The 18,345-nt window shown below is 34.8% G+C and overlaps 1 protein-coding gene across 8 annotated transcripts in view; it reads right to left on the bottom strand.

Moving 5' to 3' along the window:
- ABCB1 (ATP binding cassette subfamily B member 1) overlaps positions 1-18,345 on the bottom strand; it is a 117,708-nt gene that overhangs the window by 72,327 nt on the left and 27,036 nt on the right. For 6 of the 8 annotated variants that reach the window (XM_026842458.1, XM_026842457.1, XM_026842456.1 and 3 more), the window contains 12 exons: positions 17,805-17,918; positions 16,728-16,838; positions 13,894-14,019; positions 13,505-13,708; positions 12,941-13,111; positions 10,422-10,583; positions 8,675-8,857; positions 8,312-8,458; positions 7,891-7,995; positions 5,834-5,911; positions 4,239-4,322; positions 3,036-3,239 (listed from right to left, as the gene is read on the bottom strand). In XM_026842458.1, the coding sequence (XP_026698259.1) occupies positions 3,036-3,239; positions 4,239-4,322; positions 5,834-5,911; positions 7,891-7,995; positions 8,312-8,458; positions 8,675-8,857; positions 10,422-10,583; positions 12,941-13,111; positions 13,505-13,708; positions 13,894-14,019; positions 16,728-16,838; positions 17,805-17,918 (1,689 nt within the window). Of the gene's footprint in view, positions 1-2,391; positions 2,599-3,035; positions 3,240-4,238; positions 4,323-5,833; positions 5,912-7,890; positions 7,996-8,311; positions 8,459-8,674; positions 8,858-10,421; positions 10,584-12,940; positions 13,112-13,504; positions 13,709-13,893; positions 14,020-16,727; positions 16,839-17,804; positions 17,919-18,345 lie in introns of those variants that run through there. The other 2 variants (XM_026842461.1, XM_026842462.1) reach the window with 2 other exon arrangements.

Below are 18,345 nucleotides of genomic sequence, written 5' to 3'. Positions count from 1 at the left end.
ACAGGGCTCAGTTTTAGGGCCAGTACTCTTTAATGTTTTATAAATGGTCTGAATGCAGGAGTTGAATATACACTAAGCAAGTTTGGCGATGATGCTAAATTAGGAGGAGCTGTGGACTCCCTTGAGGGTAGAAAGGCCTTACAGGGAGATCTGTATAGACTAGAGAGTTGGGCAGTCATCAACCATATGAAATTTAAGAAGAGTAAGAGCCAGATTCTGCACCTGGGAGAGAGTAATCCTGGTTATACATACAAATTATGGGATGAGAGTCTGGAAAGCAGCCCCATAAAAAGAGATCTGGAGATTTGGGTTGTTGGCAAGTCAATTGTGTGCCCTGGCAGCCAAAAGGGGCAATCATGTCCTAGAGTGCATCAAGCACAGCATAGCTAGGTGGTTGAAGGATGTGATTGTCCCACTCTACACTGCACTGCTGCGGCCTCATCTTGAGTACTGTGTGCAGTTTTGGGCACCTCAATATAAGAAGGACATTGAAATATTAGAGTGTGTCCAGAGGAGGGTGACCAAGATGGTCTCGAGGGCAGGATTATGAGGAGCAAACTAAGGTCACTTGGCTTGTTCAGCTTAGAGAAGAGAGGCTGAAGGGTGACCTCATCACAGTCTGCAACTTCCTCAAGGGGGGCAGCAGACAGGGAGGTGCTGATCTCCTCTCTCTGGTGACCAAGCAACAGGACAAGAGGAAATGGAATGAAGCTGTGTCAGGGGAAGTTCGGATTGGACATTAGGGAAAGATTTTTCAGAGAGGGTGGCCAATCACTGGGACATGTTCCTCAGGGAAGTGGTCATGGCACCAAGCCTGTCAGAATTCAAGGAGTGTCTAGACAACATGCTTAGTTATATGGATTAGTAGTCGTGCGAGAAGCAGCAAGCAGGACTCCATGATCCTTATGGGTCTCTTCCAATGCAACTAATTCTATGATTTTGATTCTGTGAACAGAATGAAATTGTTCTGAAAAGTGTTGCTATATATTATGTCTTTACAGGACACCAGTCATGGCTATTCACCATACAGTTCAAATTCCTACAGTTTAAAACAGAAAATAAAATAACCTCCACATCCCACTAAGTTTTATCTATTTTTATCTAAGTTATCTAAACCATAGACCTGAAAACACTTTTCTTCATTAACTGTTACCAAAGATTTTAAAACTCTAGTACTGTTATCTTTGCTCTAAAATATAGGGATATAATTATCTTATAGCCTCAGTAAAGTTTGTGCCACTGTTTGAAAATTTACACATTGACTAATTCATTGATTTGAATGTCATACACAATGTTAATGATAACAAAGACACTAAATAGATTTTATTCTTCTTAGTTACATTGTCTCACCAATACTCAAAGGAGTAGTCATCTTTTGTCAGAAATGTAAGTTCAGCAGAAAGCTAATTTTCCAGGTAGAACCCCATTTTAACTGAAGGAAACTGATTTTTAAAAAATTGGTAATTGAATAAAATACCTGTACTCTAGTGCTTGCTTAGGTGACCTTGAAAGGGGAAACTCATATATTGCTAAGAAAATAAAGTATTTTCTCAAGCTTTTCAAAAAAATCATAAATTTTTGTAACACCTGTGCTAATTCTTCACAATCTGATGCATTAAGAAAGTCTCTAGTGCCTATTCCAAGAATTGTCATTTTTTTTCTGTTATATCTTACAGCAAAACAATATGAAATAAATGTTCAACCATTAATTAGAAAGAAGAAGCAGAAGAAATGTAGTCAGCTGAAAGGAAATGAAATGCATCCTTTGGCTTGTACAAAAAAGCCCAGGGAAAGATCATTATGCACAATTTCCTGTGGACTTGGAGGGACAAAAATGTTTTCCAGCAACTTTATCTACAAACATGATGGAAGGAAATAAAATTCATTTAGTAAATAGGAGTTACTGGGGTGGGGGGTTGGATAACAGATCCAGATTAAGACAACTGAATGTAGGTGTCTAAACTACAAGTGTAGTCAACAGAACTAGAAAGCAATTCAGCTGCTTAGGCACTATGTGCTTACTTAGTCTCTTTTTCCAGGAGTGGAGCAGGAAGGACTGTAACTCAGTTGCCCACATCCAGGTAACTTGTGCTATTAGAAATGCTCTAGGGTACTCAAAACATTTGGGTAAGGCACGGCAGATATGACACAGAACATAGAGTAGACTCATACCCTTCTTAAATGACATCTGGAGGCCACCCAGATGCTATGGCATCTCCAGTAACTATAAGGGGACATTAGACTGCTAGCACATATGCAGATACATACATTTAAACACCAAATCTCAAGATTAATACCATTCCTTATGCGCACGGCCTTACATGAATTATTCTTTTCTCAACAACTTTTAAAAACAGTAGGACATAGGAAGGGATTTTAGAAAAGTTTTACCTTGAAGAAAGCAATATCTGGGAAGTGATGAAATAGTTGTTCTGTCCCAAAAGGATTTTTGGAATGAAGTGACATTAAATGCCTTCATCTAATTTCTTAAACAAGAGTCTAGCCTTCTTGCTTTTCAGTTCTTGTCTTTCTCTTCCACTCAAGAAATAAAGGAATGGCAAACAGACTCAGAAACCAGTGGATAGATACATATTATCCCTGCAAACATTAATAAGATGAAAGAGGGAAAAAAAAAAGAGCAGTATAATATATGTAAGACAGATGGCATGCCAAAAAGGGATGACAGAAAAGAAAAAAGAGAATGTCAGAATGTCAAAATGAAAAGTTTTACAAAATAAGGAAAATAGAGATGATCAGAACAGGAAGAAAAAAATGTGCCTGAATAGTGGTTAGCACATTCTAGGGTTTATCAATTATGAAAAATAAATATTGGTTAATAACAGAAGTCTTCAATTATTATTGAAGAAGTGTTATGCTCTGTAGGTCTATTAGTGTAACTGCATAGATTCTGGCTGTCTCTAGAAGTTACATATTATGATATGTTCTATATTTGGAAGTAATGCATCCATCAACAAAGCTTTGGTAAACATGACTGTATACATTAAATAGAAATAGATAAAATTCTCTAGACCCACCTTTCCTGCAGCTTCCAGCTCTTCTTTATCTTTTTTAGCATGCCCAGCCAACATCTTCATTTCAATCATTCCTGCCACTGCAATGATTGGCACAACAGCTAAAAGTAGCAGTGTCAGCTGCCAGCCATAAATTAATGATATAATAATTCCAGTCCCTAGGTTAGCTATGTTTTGGGAAATTAATGCCAGTCTGACACCAGTTGCCTGGAGGAATTAAAAAGACATTTCTTGCTAAAGTAACTGCATCTTAAATAAGAAGAGCATTTTCATCTGTAATATTCCTGATTCTCAAAAGACTATTTAGAAAGTCTTAACTCAGTTTTTCTATTTTTCAAAATGGGAATTTCTTAAACGATTTTAAAAAAAAATATTTATCACATTTTTCTGTCCCCATATTCTGACTACTTAAATTTGCACTTCAGTTTCTAAATTCTGCTCTTGAAGCTGCACTGACTTTAACCTTATCACATATTTACATTTACAGCTTAAAATTAAAATCTGTCACATTTTGTAGATCATGCGGCTAGCTTTATAAGTCATCACACAGAGCCCAGTAAGGAAAAAAAATTAAAAGTTTAACTTCTACTATGGAAATAAAACAAAAGGTACAATAGAACTACTCAATTCAGAAAAAAAAAAAAAAAAGCACATAACTTCATGTAGCAGTAAAAATTTACTTAAGCATATATGAATAATTACATTAAGTGCTCTTTAGCCTAATATTACAGACCCTTGAAAGTTCAAAAATTACTTCTAAAGAATCTCCAAAAAATAACAAGAAAAATATTGCTACTATATATGTATATTGCTACTATGTGTCATTTTTTTCATATAAGGAATCTGTACAATAAAAAAATAGCAGGAGGTCACAAACTGAACAAATTTAGATGCATATCTTTAGGTAAATAAGATATCTCTAAACAGACTTCTTAGATAAAGAGATTCCCAATTAATTTGTGTAATAATGAAGATCACAATACAGAACAATAGTAAAGTTAGAAAAAGGTTTACTTGGAAATTATTTTGTAAACATATATTACCATTGTTGTTATAAAACACATTAGTACATTCTATACCAGTTGTTGTTTCATAGTAAATTTTAGTTGTCAAAGTCAAGACTGTTATCCAACCAGTCAAGCCAAGCTTCAACTTTACTACATAGTAAACCAAATATGAAAAATTCCAAACCAAAATTTTACTTACTCCTTTCACTTGTGAGGCATCATTAGCAAGTCTTGTAGTTAATGCTCCAGTGCTATTTTTAGAATTATCAAACCACCCCATGTCCTACAATAAGAAACATTTTTCTTAGGACCATTTTTTGGACATTTCATATAAACTGCAAAGTAAAACTGAGGTCTACTTCATATAACTGAGCTCAGTATCAGAAGACTGTATATAGCCAGTGCATCAGCTCTGCATATTTATTGGTCTAATTCCTACATTGCACAATAAATATTTTTGGAAAAAAAGGTGTATGTTTGTAGATGATCTGATGTGTACAGTGTCACTGCTGAGAAGGAAGGAGAGCAATCTGACAGATTACCAAACACAAAATTTATCCTCCTCTGCTATTGCTGAAACCACATCTGCTTGGAGGAGATGACTCTTCAATCACACTCCTTCAGAACTGCAAAACTGTTTGGCAATGAATTAAGTGTAAAGCATTTTCAAGGTAAAAATTCCCAATTCATTGCTTTGTGTCTCCACAGATTGAAGAGGCTTATTTTCATAGAATCACAGAATAGTCTAGGTTGGAAAAGACCTTGAAGATCATCTAGTACAACCATTAACCTAACACTGACCATTTTCAACAAACTATTTTGAAGCTATGAGACCAAAAAAAAAACCCAAACACAACAAACCAAAAAAACCCCACAAATTGAACTAGTCTATCTGATCAAAGTTAATTGTTGGGGTCAGGTACACAGTTTATAATTTATTGACCATGTGACTGAATATCTGATTTAAACTTTCATGTGTGATATGCATTGAATGAAGATCTGGTGATGTAGTAATTGTAAGCTTGCTCTTTCATTAGTTTTAAAGTGAGGCTGATCTATAAATCAAAGTTTTTCAGACTACAACAACCTTCTGTCTGCATTGCAAATAGTTATGTTCATAGGAATCAAATTCTGTCTCTACATGTAGCTTTATGTGTAAGACATACTCCCAAAAATATTATATTGTATATTTGACAATCTAAAATACTGATTCTAAAATCATGCAAGATGAAGGCAAATTTAGATAACTACATGAATTACTTAAAACCACTATGAAATACATTTTAATTCCCTGAAAGTTTAGATTTAAGTATACAATCTTACTACTGTATTAACAAACAACAAATACAGATTTGAGAATTCTTTCAAAGAGACCTTCAAGAAATAAATAAAAATATCTCTGTACGTATTACAATTTAAATCAGACATGTGAATAGTTACAATGTGAACTGCATTGCATTGCAGTTTTTTAGGAGAGAAAGGGCACCAAGAAAGCAAAGCAGGTAAATGAACATTTAAAGGTATGCTGTTGGTGCACATCAACTCATCAGACCATAGTAACCTGGCTGTAAATCTAAGTCCTTGCAAGAAGTATGTAAAAAGCTCTTGTATTGATTTACGACTCTCCCTCTAAGGATACTTTGCTTAACAGCATGTCACTAACCAAATTGGTTGCTATACTGATTTAAAGAATATTCTCTGTAGACAAGGCATAATATTATAGAATAATGTAGAATACGGTTATTTTATGATATTACCTTTATTTATTACTTTTAATATATTTATCATCTTTACCTGTCTAAGCATTGCTTTAAATGCCATGAATCGAAGCCTCATTGTAAGGATTTCTCCAGCTTTGCCAAATGTGAAACCCTGTTTGAGAAAAAGTACAATGCTTAACATACTATTGCATTATGTTTATTCAATAAATATTTTAGATACGTTGTCTCTACAATGTCAAAGTATAAAATATTGCAGTCCTGACTGCGCAAAGCAAATGTAAAAAAAAAAAAAAAAAGTTTAATATTCATAAATTATAGTAAGTTCACAATACAGGCATTCAAATATTATTTCTCAAAAAAATACAGAGAGCATAGCGATATTTCCCAGCACTGCTTCACCACCAAGTTTCAAGGAAAACATCACTAACCAATCTTCTGAATTCATTTTTACCTGAGTCGATCTAGGTCAGATATAAACAAGTGGCTTTTAGGCCATTCATTTTAAGACTTCATAAGGCAATTTGGGTTCACTGAAGTCAAATGCAAATTTCCCATTGACTCCAATGGAATGAAGATTTCTCCTCTGGGATCCTAACTCAACCTGACATAGCTATCAGCAGTAACACATAAGTGAAGTGATGTTTTATAATGACTTTAACATATTTTTAGCCATATATACGAATCAATTTAACAAGTTACAAAAAGGAATATACTAGTTAAAATTTTGGGAAAATACCCTACATTTTAGTATGACATCAGTGTTTATAATTAGCTTGTTTAGCTCACTAACACCTTTATGTGATTACAAATATAAATTGTTTGGAATCTACATCTGTGAAATTAATAGTCTTAAAATACAAGCCACAGATGCAACTGTGCTATGCACTACTAAGAAAAATTATTATGGTATATTCCAATTAGCAAATATTTCTCAGGTAATTTTGATCATTATATTTGCTGTGCTTTTATACTCTCAGATAAACACATTTACAGCAAACTGTAAAATTTGCACAGATATATGACTTAGAAAAAATAAACAAACAGAAAAGAACATCAGAGAATGGTCACTATATAAAGAGATTTATAGAATGTTTTAATATTTTTTTTTTATTCTCACCAATTTGTGGGTGTTACATCTCAGTGAACGCTTCCCATTCATATTTAAAACATTACAGGAACATTTATAAATTCAGCAAACCTGTCATAGCCACTTACAACCCAGCCTTCTATACTCAAGGCCTTCTTGCATGCATATGCAACAAGACAATTCCATAAATAAACCAGGAGGTTTTTGCAAGAGATTGTTTATGCTGCTGTTCCAAGTGTACTTTATTATTTCACTGTGTAGGCTCATTTAATGGATAAAACTATACAAACATATTCAGAAAGTATAAAGCAGACTATATATGAAAATATTTAAATGCCAAAGTTGCTACTTTTTTTTTTTTTTTTTTTTTTTTTTTTTACTGTGGTACTATTGTAGCAGTTAGATCCATAGAAGAATCAGGGTGAAATACTTTTTTTTAAAAAGTTGAGATGGCTGTAGAGATCAGTGAGAGCACAGGATGAGGTATTACTGTTCATCCATTAGTATTTAAGCAGGAGAAGTTGAATATCAGCATGATGGGTGTTACTTGACGAACTGGGCCTGGAAATCTTTGGAAGGGTTCACATAAGACTTGAATGAGGAAGGGGCTACGGAGTAAAAAATTGGGAGAGCTAAGGCTGGTAAGATTGGTAGATTTTTAAATACTAACAGATTCAAATAGGAGGGCTTGAGAGTAAAGAGGCAAGTGGTGTAGTGTAAAGGCTAGAGGGATTGACTGTTAGGTAGCAATGGAAGAAAGAGTGAGAGAATCCCAAGTCTCATGCTGAGATGTGTTTGACTGGTGAAGAAGAGGCGAATTTCTGAAGTTAAGAGATCAGAATAGATTGGATGGTTTCTAACATATGAGAAGCTATAGGTCAAAAAAGATTCAATACAGTACAAGGCACATCTAGAACCATAAATGCAGGTTCTGGTTTGAGTTGAAAACACGTATTAAGAAGACACAAATTCTTAATGTATTTCAGATTTGGTTTCTTAAACATGATGAACAGTTATAGTAAAGCTAAAATAATAAAACATACCTGAAAAAAGAAAGTAAAAAAGGAAATGATCCCAAGTACTAAAAACAGCACTGAATATAAGTTGCTCTTTTCTCTTAAAATGGTCTTGTCAGTTTCTGAAAAAATCTATAAAATAATATTTAAAACAATACCTTTTTAATCAACTAATAATCTAAAATACTCCCATCTTTCTCAATAATTATGTTTGGAAGTTATTTGCATTCATATCAAATTTAAGAATACGTTATATATGATTATAGGTGTAACAAGGAAATTTCAGGTTGTAGTAAGATTTTTAGGATTTTGTAAGTTTCACATAATTCTTCAGATTTCTTCAGCTTCACCCACTACTCAGCTTAATTACATAGTGATTAAGTCCCAGTCTTATTAGAAATAAATTTTGTGGGCTTTATAGTTTTTTGCATATTTTATTCAAACTTACCCCTATAATTTCTGAAAATATGATTGAAAATGCGGGTTGTAAAGCTCCATTGATAATTGCACATGAAGTTCCAGCTACAAAGTATGGCCATTCAGTTTTGTTCAACTTCATAATTTTCAGAAATGAAGCTGGAGGTAATTCTTCATCCTAAAACCGAGAATTATGTTAGGACAAACATGTATGTGTTTGGAGATATACAGAGAAAAAGAGAGATTAATAGTCAGTTTCTTATTCCCAGAATCTACTCAGGGGAAGTCAAAAGATATACTTTTTAATAATATGAATAATTACTTGATGGCACATTTCTTTTTATTATTTTAATACAAGGAAGAAAGAAAGTAATAGCTCTACAAAGATACTTACAGGTGAACTTGTTTTCTCATCAGGATCATCATTTTGTGCTCCTGGCTTTTTCATGCTTCTCCGAGTTGATCGTCTTCTCAATCCTTTTGTTAAGGATTCTTCAAATTCTGGTTCAGATTCACTCTTTTTGACACTAAGTGCATTCTCATCTTTTTCTGATGATGGAACTTCAGCTTCTATTGCCTAAAAGAGGGAGAAACATGATGCTAAAATTAATTATACATCTATTACTTTGAACTTTCAAAATTATGAGGTAATCAAAGCAAAAGTAACATTGTTTCAGTGGAAGGAGATACGGGGAAAAAATATATAATGCTATAAAGCAAGTATGAAAATCTATATTCTATTTGAGATCTCTAGCTTCAGAGCTTGATTCATATATAAGAATATCCTACCTCTCAAGAAAATACTTATTGTAAGTGGAGGGCAGGGGAGTGGAAGTATCTGTTCTTTTTTTTGTTAATGAATTAACTCCTAACAGGGGTTTAAAATGAGTATAAACCATCTGTACTCATCTTGGAATCTTTTTGAATGAGTTCTCAGTGGATACACTGTTTATTCATGAAGTGAGAAAAAAATTAGTCCTCTTTAGTGCAGAACACTTAATGATTCTTGACTTTAAATGTAATAAGGAAGTTCAGGATAGAACATGTCAAAAAGAGATTCTCACTGAAAAATCTGAACAGTCTGGAAAAGACCCCTACTTTTGATGGTACTTTTGCCAGTCTCTTTAACAGAATAAAAAAATGTCTACCCACCACTGAGGTATTTAATAATAACCAGATTCAAAGTTTCCTTCAACTTGTATTTCTTTTTTTCCAGAAAGTTTTTATTTCTTACTACTTTTTGTACTACTAATAAAAATAACTTTTTGTTTTCTTTCCATTTTTTGTTATTTTCTGCTATTTTAAATTTTATTTCCATTTTATATTTCCTATTTTTTTCCCATTATTACATTTGTTTGAATATAAAGTTACGTTGAATCTAAGGTGACCAAATGCATTCTCATAGTTATTTTATGAAGAAATGTTTTAATTGGCCTAGTTTACTCTTCCCAGTCTGACATACTGAGATAGCAGTTTCAGTTTCTTTAATGGGCATGGTGGTTATGCAGTAAAACACCAGTGACACTGAAGGCTACAGTGAAGCTCAGCTATAACCCAAATATTGCACGGAACACTGGGAAGTATTGAAGTATTTTGGTCTTCATTTAATAACTAATATATTTCTGATATTTATATTAATTTCCAATCTCTCTGTTTCTGGCTACATAACTTTAAAAGTATACATATTTTTGCACATGCATTGCTGGATTAGTTTTCTTTTTCTCCTATACCTCCTTTTTTTTTTTTTCTTTGGAAAGAAATTCAGTATGAAGGATTATAAATAAACAGTTTAAAACATGCATGCTGTGTTCTTCCAGTATCGGCTACTGTGTTTTACCTTTTACCATAGACCAAGAACCACCAATGGAATAGCAAACTACTGTAGTCAGCTGCTCTACATTAACTACATAAAAGGAAAACATAAAATAATCTTTTAAGTCTAAATCCTTAGAGGATTAAAAATGTACTATCCTGGGTTTAGATAGGTCTGGTATCAAAACTGGTGGTCTTCTCTCTCAAATTACTGCTCTCCTTTCAAAGTATGAAAAGTTAACAAAATATGCTGCAGGATTCCCCATACTACTTATAGCATATAATAACTATGGGCATGGAATACAGAAAATTTAGAGAGAAAAAAGTACCTGCATGTTAACAAGTTTGTAGTAGATTCCCTTTCTCTCAAGCAATTTAAAATGATCCCCCTGTTCTGTGATAACTCCACCTTCAAACACAGCTATAAGATCTGCATTTCTGACTGTTGACAGTCGATGGGCTACTATAACCGTGGTGCGTCCTTCTCTTGCCTAGAAATAACAATATTTATCATTAATATCTCTAAGTATATTCAAAAACTGTTCATCATATTAGAAGCTGGATAATACCTAAAAGAAACATTAAAACGATGCACAGAAAAATATCTTACAAAATAAATTTTAAGAATGGACTTTAATGAGTACCTTAAAACAGAAATATAATCTTTATCTTGAAAATTAATATTAGAGACAATCTTTCACTGTGGCACATAAAACCATCAAATTTTGATCACAAATATCTAAATGAAATTATATTTGAGTTTTAGAATGTTACAAACCTTAAAATTTTTTAAAATTTTTAAAATGATAAATTTTTTAATATTTAAGCCCATGATTGTTCATCAAAATGTTAAAATCTGTAAAGGATATTTTATACTCAGAAGCATCAGAAAATACTCACTGGCGTTCACACTGGCATTCTAAAAATGTCAGTGTTTTAACCTCTAAGTCATTGCTGACTTCAGTGAAAATAAAATTCTCTGCAATTTCATGTGAAATACATTTCAACTAACTATCTATCTTTGGACATTTATAAGCCTATCGCACACAATGTAGCAAATGTCACAGCTTGCCATTTTAATTACCAGGCTGTATTAAAATGATCACACAATTTTTAGTTTAAATAATCAAAGTAATGATCCCAAGCTGTAGAATTTTGTTGGAACCTGGATAGATTTAATCTTCAGTGATGTCCCTCGAAGGTCCATACTGGTACCCATACTATTTAATACCTTCCTCACTGACACAGACAAATGAGATTGAGTGCACACTCAGCAAGTCTGCAGATGACACCAAGCCAAGTGGTGCAGTTGATTCACTTGAGGGAAGTGATGGCATCCAGAGGGTGTTTGACAGGCTTGATGAGTGGGCCCATGTGAACCTCATGAAGTTCAACAAGGCCCTGCACCTGGGTCAGGGCAATCCTTTGTATCAACACAGACTGGAGGATGAATAGATTGAGAGCAGCCCTGCGGAGACTGGCTTGGAAGTGCTTTGATGAAAAATCAGACATACGTTGACAATGTGCGCTTGGACCCCGGAAAGCCAATCATGTCCTGGGCTGCATAAAAAGAAGCATGGCCAGCAGGTGGAGGGATTCTCCCCCTCTACTCAGCTCTGGTGAGAGTCTATCTGGAGTACTGCATCCAGTTCAGGAGCCCTCAGTACATGGAAGACCTGTCAGAGCAGGTCTTGAGCAGGCCCACAAAAATGAACAGAGGGCTGAAAGAGCTCTCCTATGAAGAAAGTCTGAGAGAGTTGGGGTTGTTCAGCCTGGAGAAGAGAAGGCTCTAGTCAGACCTTTTTGTAGCCTTTTGGTACTTGAAGGGGTCTTATAACATAGGTGGAGAGAGACTTTTTACCAGGACCTGTAATGACAGGACAAGGGACAGTGGTTTTAAACTGAAGGAGGGTAGATTTAGATTGAAGGAAGAAATTTTTTATGATGAGGGTGGTGAGACACTGGTACAGGTTGCCCAGAAAAGTAGTGGATTCTCCATCCTTGGAACTGTTCAAAGTCAGGTTGGGCAGGGCTTTGAGCAACCTGATCTAGTGAAAGATATCCCTGCGCATGGCAGAGGGATTTGACTAGATGACCTTTAAAAGTCCCTTCCAAACCAAACCATTCTATGAGTCCCTAGGTCTTCTGCAAAGGTTTATGAGGATCCGAGTTTATAAGACAATGTGACCAAGAAAAACTAAACAAATAACTTCTCTATTAAATGTACTTCCATTAATAATTCTCCTCAAAATGTCTTTCCTTATGCAACAGAGCAGGAAAATTACAGTACTCCAGCAGAATCCAACTGAGTAAATTCAGAAAACTGTTTGGGGGTACAGCCCCAGTATGCATATAGAGACTCCTGAGGGGCACCAGGTATCAGCTGTCCCTTAGTGAGACAGCTCTACATTAAACCAAAACAAGCACCTAGAAGTATTCATATTAACTGAAGCAAATGTCTCCTTGCAGTGTTCCCTGCCAAGTCACTGCTACAGTCATGACATGCTGGTAGAACTTACCTTGTCTGTCAGGCTTCAATACAAGTTAACTGAATAGGTGACTGACAACAATATGCATGTCAGTAAGATAGATGATTGCAGGGAATGGTACTTGCACGAAAAAAATGTTGATTTAAGCTTACTAATGCAGAAAATATAATTCCATCTTCTCACTTGAAAAAAAGATTCCTCTCTGCAATACATGCAGGATCTCAAAAATATTTGCCGAATACATGTTTACATTTTGTGTTTTAAGGGTCTATATTTCTTGCAGCTCTTTCAACAAATGTCTGGGAAAAAAGTAAATGTTAGGCTCCTGCTTACCTGCTTCATTTTAGAACGCTACTGACCTTGTCCAGTGCCGCCTGCACAACTGATTCACTCTCAGTATCCAAAGCTGATGTTGCCTCATCAAGCAGAAGGATCTTAGGATTGCGAACCAGAGCTCGGGCAATTGCTATTCTTTGCTTCTGGCCTCCACTCAGCTGTGCCCCTCTTTCTCCAACCACGGTTTCAAACTTCTACAAGATAACCACACACATTTCCACAACCCTTAGTAGCACAGCCCTTTCACCAGAGTAAGGCCATGTAAAGAAAAGGCACGGTGGTGTCAGTAGCCCCAGCAGCACTTTTTCCTTCATCTAAAACACTACAGGACAAACACCCACTTGGATATATCTGCCTAATCGTTTGTGTCCCTGGAATTCCAGTAGCTCTCCAAATGATCATCAAGTCATGACCTAAACATTTAAAATCAAAATTATTCTCAGAAGTTATGAAGCAGCTCTGCAGAGCTGTGCCTGCTCACAGCTCCAGGGAAAGCTTCCTCTGTTTCCAAAAATCCCTTCTAAGGAACTATTTGGCACAAGAAGGTTTAGGAGAAATTATTTCAGCAGGGCAGCTGGTTTGCTTACATTGGGTAGCTTCATGATGAAGTCATAAGCATTTGCTTCCTTCGTAGCTTTTTCAATCTCTTCCATGGTGACACCCTCACGGCCGTAACGAATGTTTTCTGCAATAGTGGTAGCAAAGAGCACGGGCTCCTGATTCACTACACCAATAATCTCCCGCAGATATCTTATATTTAAGGTCTTAATATCCTGCCCATCAATAGTAACCTAAACAAAAGGAAGCAGACAAAACCTGTTTACTAAGAGTTTTGGTCAAGGAACCTCTCTCCCCACGCTGGCCCATGCCTTTTTAGGGGAGACTTTGCCATGTCATTGGAACAAGGGCAGCGAGAGCAGAACCAGACTTCCAACAACTGTGACACAGAGCAGTCCTCTCACTTGAGGTATCTTACCGTGCCTTCCTTGGGATCATAAAATCTCTGGATGAGCTGAACAGTTGTACTTTTCCCACAGCCACTGCCACCAACCAGGGCCACTGTCTGGCCACAATTAACCTTCAGATTCAAGCCCTTTAGTATCTGTGCATATATGAAAGGTAAGCAACACATAACACTATGTAAAAATGTCAGTGTAAATTTGAGGAAACTTTAAATACTACAATAAAATATCTCTCATATTTATAGCAGACTGATACAAAATAAAATTTATAAAGATATGAGTTTAAATTTTGGGTAACTAATGACTTCAGCTTAATTTTCTTCATATTTACATCACAGGTGGTTCAAATATTAACGTATTATACAACACACTTCACAATTACCCGTATCATGAACCAGTTCATATGACTAATTAATAATAATATGGTTACTACCCATAACTAAAATATAATATAGAAACAATATGATGCAATATTTCTCTATTATGTTCCCTCATCTTTTTCTTTAATGAGCCATGCAAACTACAGGTAAAATACTCTACAACAAAAGTCATGGTTAGAAGGGAAAGAATATACTCTAGATTGTTTTGGAGGAAAAGTCATTTTAGTAACCTTGAAGTGTCATTAAATTTTCCCCTTTTGTCTGGAATTGCTGGTGGGGATTCTTTACAATGGTGACATTTCATTGCACAGTATATAACTTTTTTGTACTAGTCAGCATAAAACATATCATTTCACAGCCATGGAATATACAAAGTTTTGCCTTCCTTGGGACTCATACAGAGGGTAAATATAGGTTTTTGGTGCCATGTATTTGCTCTTTCATTCTATTTTCAGTAATATAACCTGTATTGGGCTGTGTAGTGGGGCTGGAGAACAGACACACAGTTAGCATGTCCATGCCATGTATATTTGATTTTGACCACCTTAACCTGCTCTCTTGAGTACTAAGAAAAGACAATAGGAAAAAAGGAATAAATGTTTCTGCTTTACATGACAAAAGGCATACAGGAATATGTACAGCTTTCACTACTTTGTACCACTTCTGTGGTTGGAAATGTATATTGAAATGGAGAAAAGCATATTTTTTGCTGATTAGTCTTCTAGAAGGACTAGGCTTCAATGAACTATGCATACCTGAATATCAGCATCTGCACCATGGCTAAATGCATTTTACCATTATAAATGTACAGCCATGCACCGATATGGGACTCTCCCATTGTACTTCCTGATACCTTGCAGCCCTGGGACCTTGTTACCATCTCTTTCTCCCTAAATTTCTACCTTCAGCATCACTACTGCCTCTTCACTCTTAGTACCAATATTTATGTGCTTTACAAGTAAAATATATATTAGGAACAAGATAAAATATAATAAAACATAATACAAATACACATAAATAAACTATAAAATAAAATATATATTAGGAACAAGAGTCATGGAAAAATCATAACTTTTAGTATGTCTTATTTTGCTATAATATTTTTAGATCAAAACAAGAAGTCCAATATGTTGAAAATTTATGAAGCAGCCTTATTTAATCTTCTGGTCATAATGCTATAGATAATTTTGTCTATAGACCTTGTATAGAACAACTCAAACAAATATAATGTAAATAAAGTAGCAAATAGAATTTGTTCTAAATCCTGATTTCAGTGGACTACTGATCAGAAACTTTTTTCTATGCCAAAATTAAATCCATAATTAAATCCCTTTAGGCTGTTTCTAACTTAAAGCAAACAGAGAAGAGAGAGTAAGGACAGCAAATAAATCAGTCTAGTGAGATAGGAAGTAACTTGCAGTCTTTAGCACGCTTGTCAGTTACTTTGCTACACTCAGTCCTGTTGAAGAGTTAACTTGAAAGTTTGGTAGATTAAATTTAGGCAGAAATAAACTATCCTGAGTTACTTGACTGTCTCATTTTTCTCTTTACTATAATTTATGAAATACCAAATGTTTGGTGTAGCCTTAGCTTCCTAAAATTATTATATCTGAAACTATGGGGGAGAAATCTCTATACATATCATACCTGTATAAACTCATAAAATAATCCACTGACATCAATAGTTGTCTTTTTATTTATATTTCTACATGAAGAAATATCAAGCACATTCACTTAACTGATTTTCTTGACAGAAGGGAAAGCTGAAATATTTAACATATTTATTAGTAAAAATGGCTTAAAAATAAAACTTTGTGTCTTTCCTTTCTGCCTATCAAAAGTAAGAAAGATCCCTTTATCAAGGTCAATGATTTTCCTTCAAGGTAGGGAAGGAAATCATTATGTAGAGCAAAGACACTCTTTATGAAAATATTTTCAGAAATCATTCAAATGTCTTCCACCTCCACTGCATTAAGACTCTGGATTTATTACAGTGCTTTAAAAAGCAAACTTTTCCTTTGACTAGACAGAAAAATAAATACAGACTCTGATCTCTATTCCATATATAACACGTCCTTGCTGGATCTGCTTTCTTTAACTGGTTGACATACGTTGTCTTAACAGAGCTGCATTGCAGGTACTTTTGAAACCCACTATCTCATTATTATTACTACACACCTGGGTTAGAAGCATAAATTTAGATTGAAAGCAATAAATCTTTAAGTTTTACTCCATAGTCACACTGACTATAGCTTTAGACAGAAAATTATTCCGAAAACTCAACATGTTTAGCCAAGGTGTAAATAACTCTAGCCATAATCACTGTGGTGGCAAGGGAGCTTTATATAAATCAGAGAAACAACTTGGATTGTTATATTTTCAACAAACTTTTATTTATTTGACTTTTTTTCCCTAACAAATGATCCACATGTTTAACTGTAATATGTATAAAGTTTCATTTACAGTACCTCAACATCTGGTCTGGATGGATAATTGAAGTGAACATTTTGGAATTCCAAGTTCCCTTTAATGTGGTCTGGTTTGTAACCTGTCTCTGAATAACTGTCAATTTGAGGTTCCTGTGCAAAACAAAATTATTTTTTTAAAAAAAGATCTTATTTCCTAATGATTCTTTTAATAAAGTAGTCCTAGAATGCACTGTTATTCTGCAGAGATAGTGAATGTAATTTTAAAGTAACTTAGGTGAGATTTCTGAAACATAAATTGCATGTTTTGCTGCCTCATTACTACATTGATGATCTACTCATGCAAGAAGACTTCTATAATTTCTCCATTTAAGCTTTTGTGTGAATTTACTACATCGTATTTCAGACTGCACCCATAGCTAGCCATAATTTGAGATTAATTTCACTCCCTGATGATTCACCGGAATAGATCATCATGAATGAGCTGTTCATATGCTGTTCATTTATAGCTTTGCCCTTTCTGCTGAAACTATTTGTGTGAGAAAGAACTGATCCACTGACCATTAAGCAGAAACAGAGTTCTTTATTATCGCTGGTTTTGTTTCCATCTAGGGTGGGGCTAGAACTGGAAGCATGTCTTAATAGTACAAAACATGCAGTTGCATTTCATAGAGCTTTGTTAGCTAGTAAAATTAGAGTTTCCCTGATTTCAGACTTGGTGATTGAAGTACATATCCAGGTTACCAGCTTGTTTTATTGATTTGCCAACAGTCATGCTACTGATGGTTCCACTGATACCTTTACGCCTATGTTCATGTACCTACATCAGCTGTAATCACTTATCTATATAGCACCATAGATGTGCCCTTTGTGATAAAAACATTAGAGGATACCTCCAACACCAAATGATTCAGAGATCCAGTCTACTTTAACTTTTGAAGCAAGGACTAATAACTCTAGAAGATCAACTAACTAATAATTATACATTCTATCTGCTTTTATGTTTATATTTCTGCTTATTTACACACTTTTACTAATTTCATATCCCTAAATAGTGCCTGAACTTTAAAAAGAAAGGTCTCTCATTTTTGAAATGAGAGTGAGGGCAAAGATACTCACATTGTCTATGATGTTAAAGATTGCATAGGCAGCTCCTCTTGCACTAGCAAATGATTCTATGCTTGGAGCAGTCTGTCCAATACTGAAAGCTCCAATCAATACCGAGAAAAAGACCTAAAAGAAATGTATGTGGTGACATATATCAATTCTTATTTAAGCAGAGAACTACATTTATTTATTTACATTAGATATCTTTGGGTCAGGAGGCTCCATGCCTGTTAACAGAAGATTAAGGAACCTAGAATTAAAGAAAAAATGAAAGAGTCTCTTCAACAGAGAATAACATTAAGAAAACGGAATCTGTGCACAATGTGAATGTTGCAATCATACTGATAAGAAGTGAAAGAGTGATTGAGACCTGCAAAATCTATGCCAAAAAATGTATAGTTACATCTGAGGTTTCAGAATTTGATCTTTGGCAAAAGATGTTCCAAAGAGCAGGAAGTATATTGCATATCTTCCCATGGAACAAAGATGGATATGCAATGCATTATCATTCTGCTTTAAAAGGGACAGTGAAATAGAAGTGTACAAATCCAGC

Source organism: Athene cunicularia (assembly GCF_003259725.1).
Source record: "Athene cunicularia isolate RWA chromosome 2 unlocalized genomic scaffold, athCun1 chr2_part1, whole genome shotgun sequence".
Lineage (NCBI taxonomy): Eukaryota > Metazoa > Chordata > Aves > Strigiformes > Strigidae > Athene > Athene cunicularia.
This window is presented reverse-complemented; position numbering and strand designations above follow the sequence as displayed.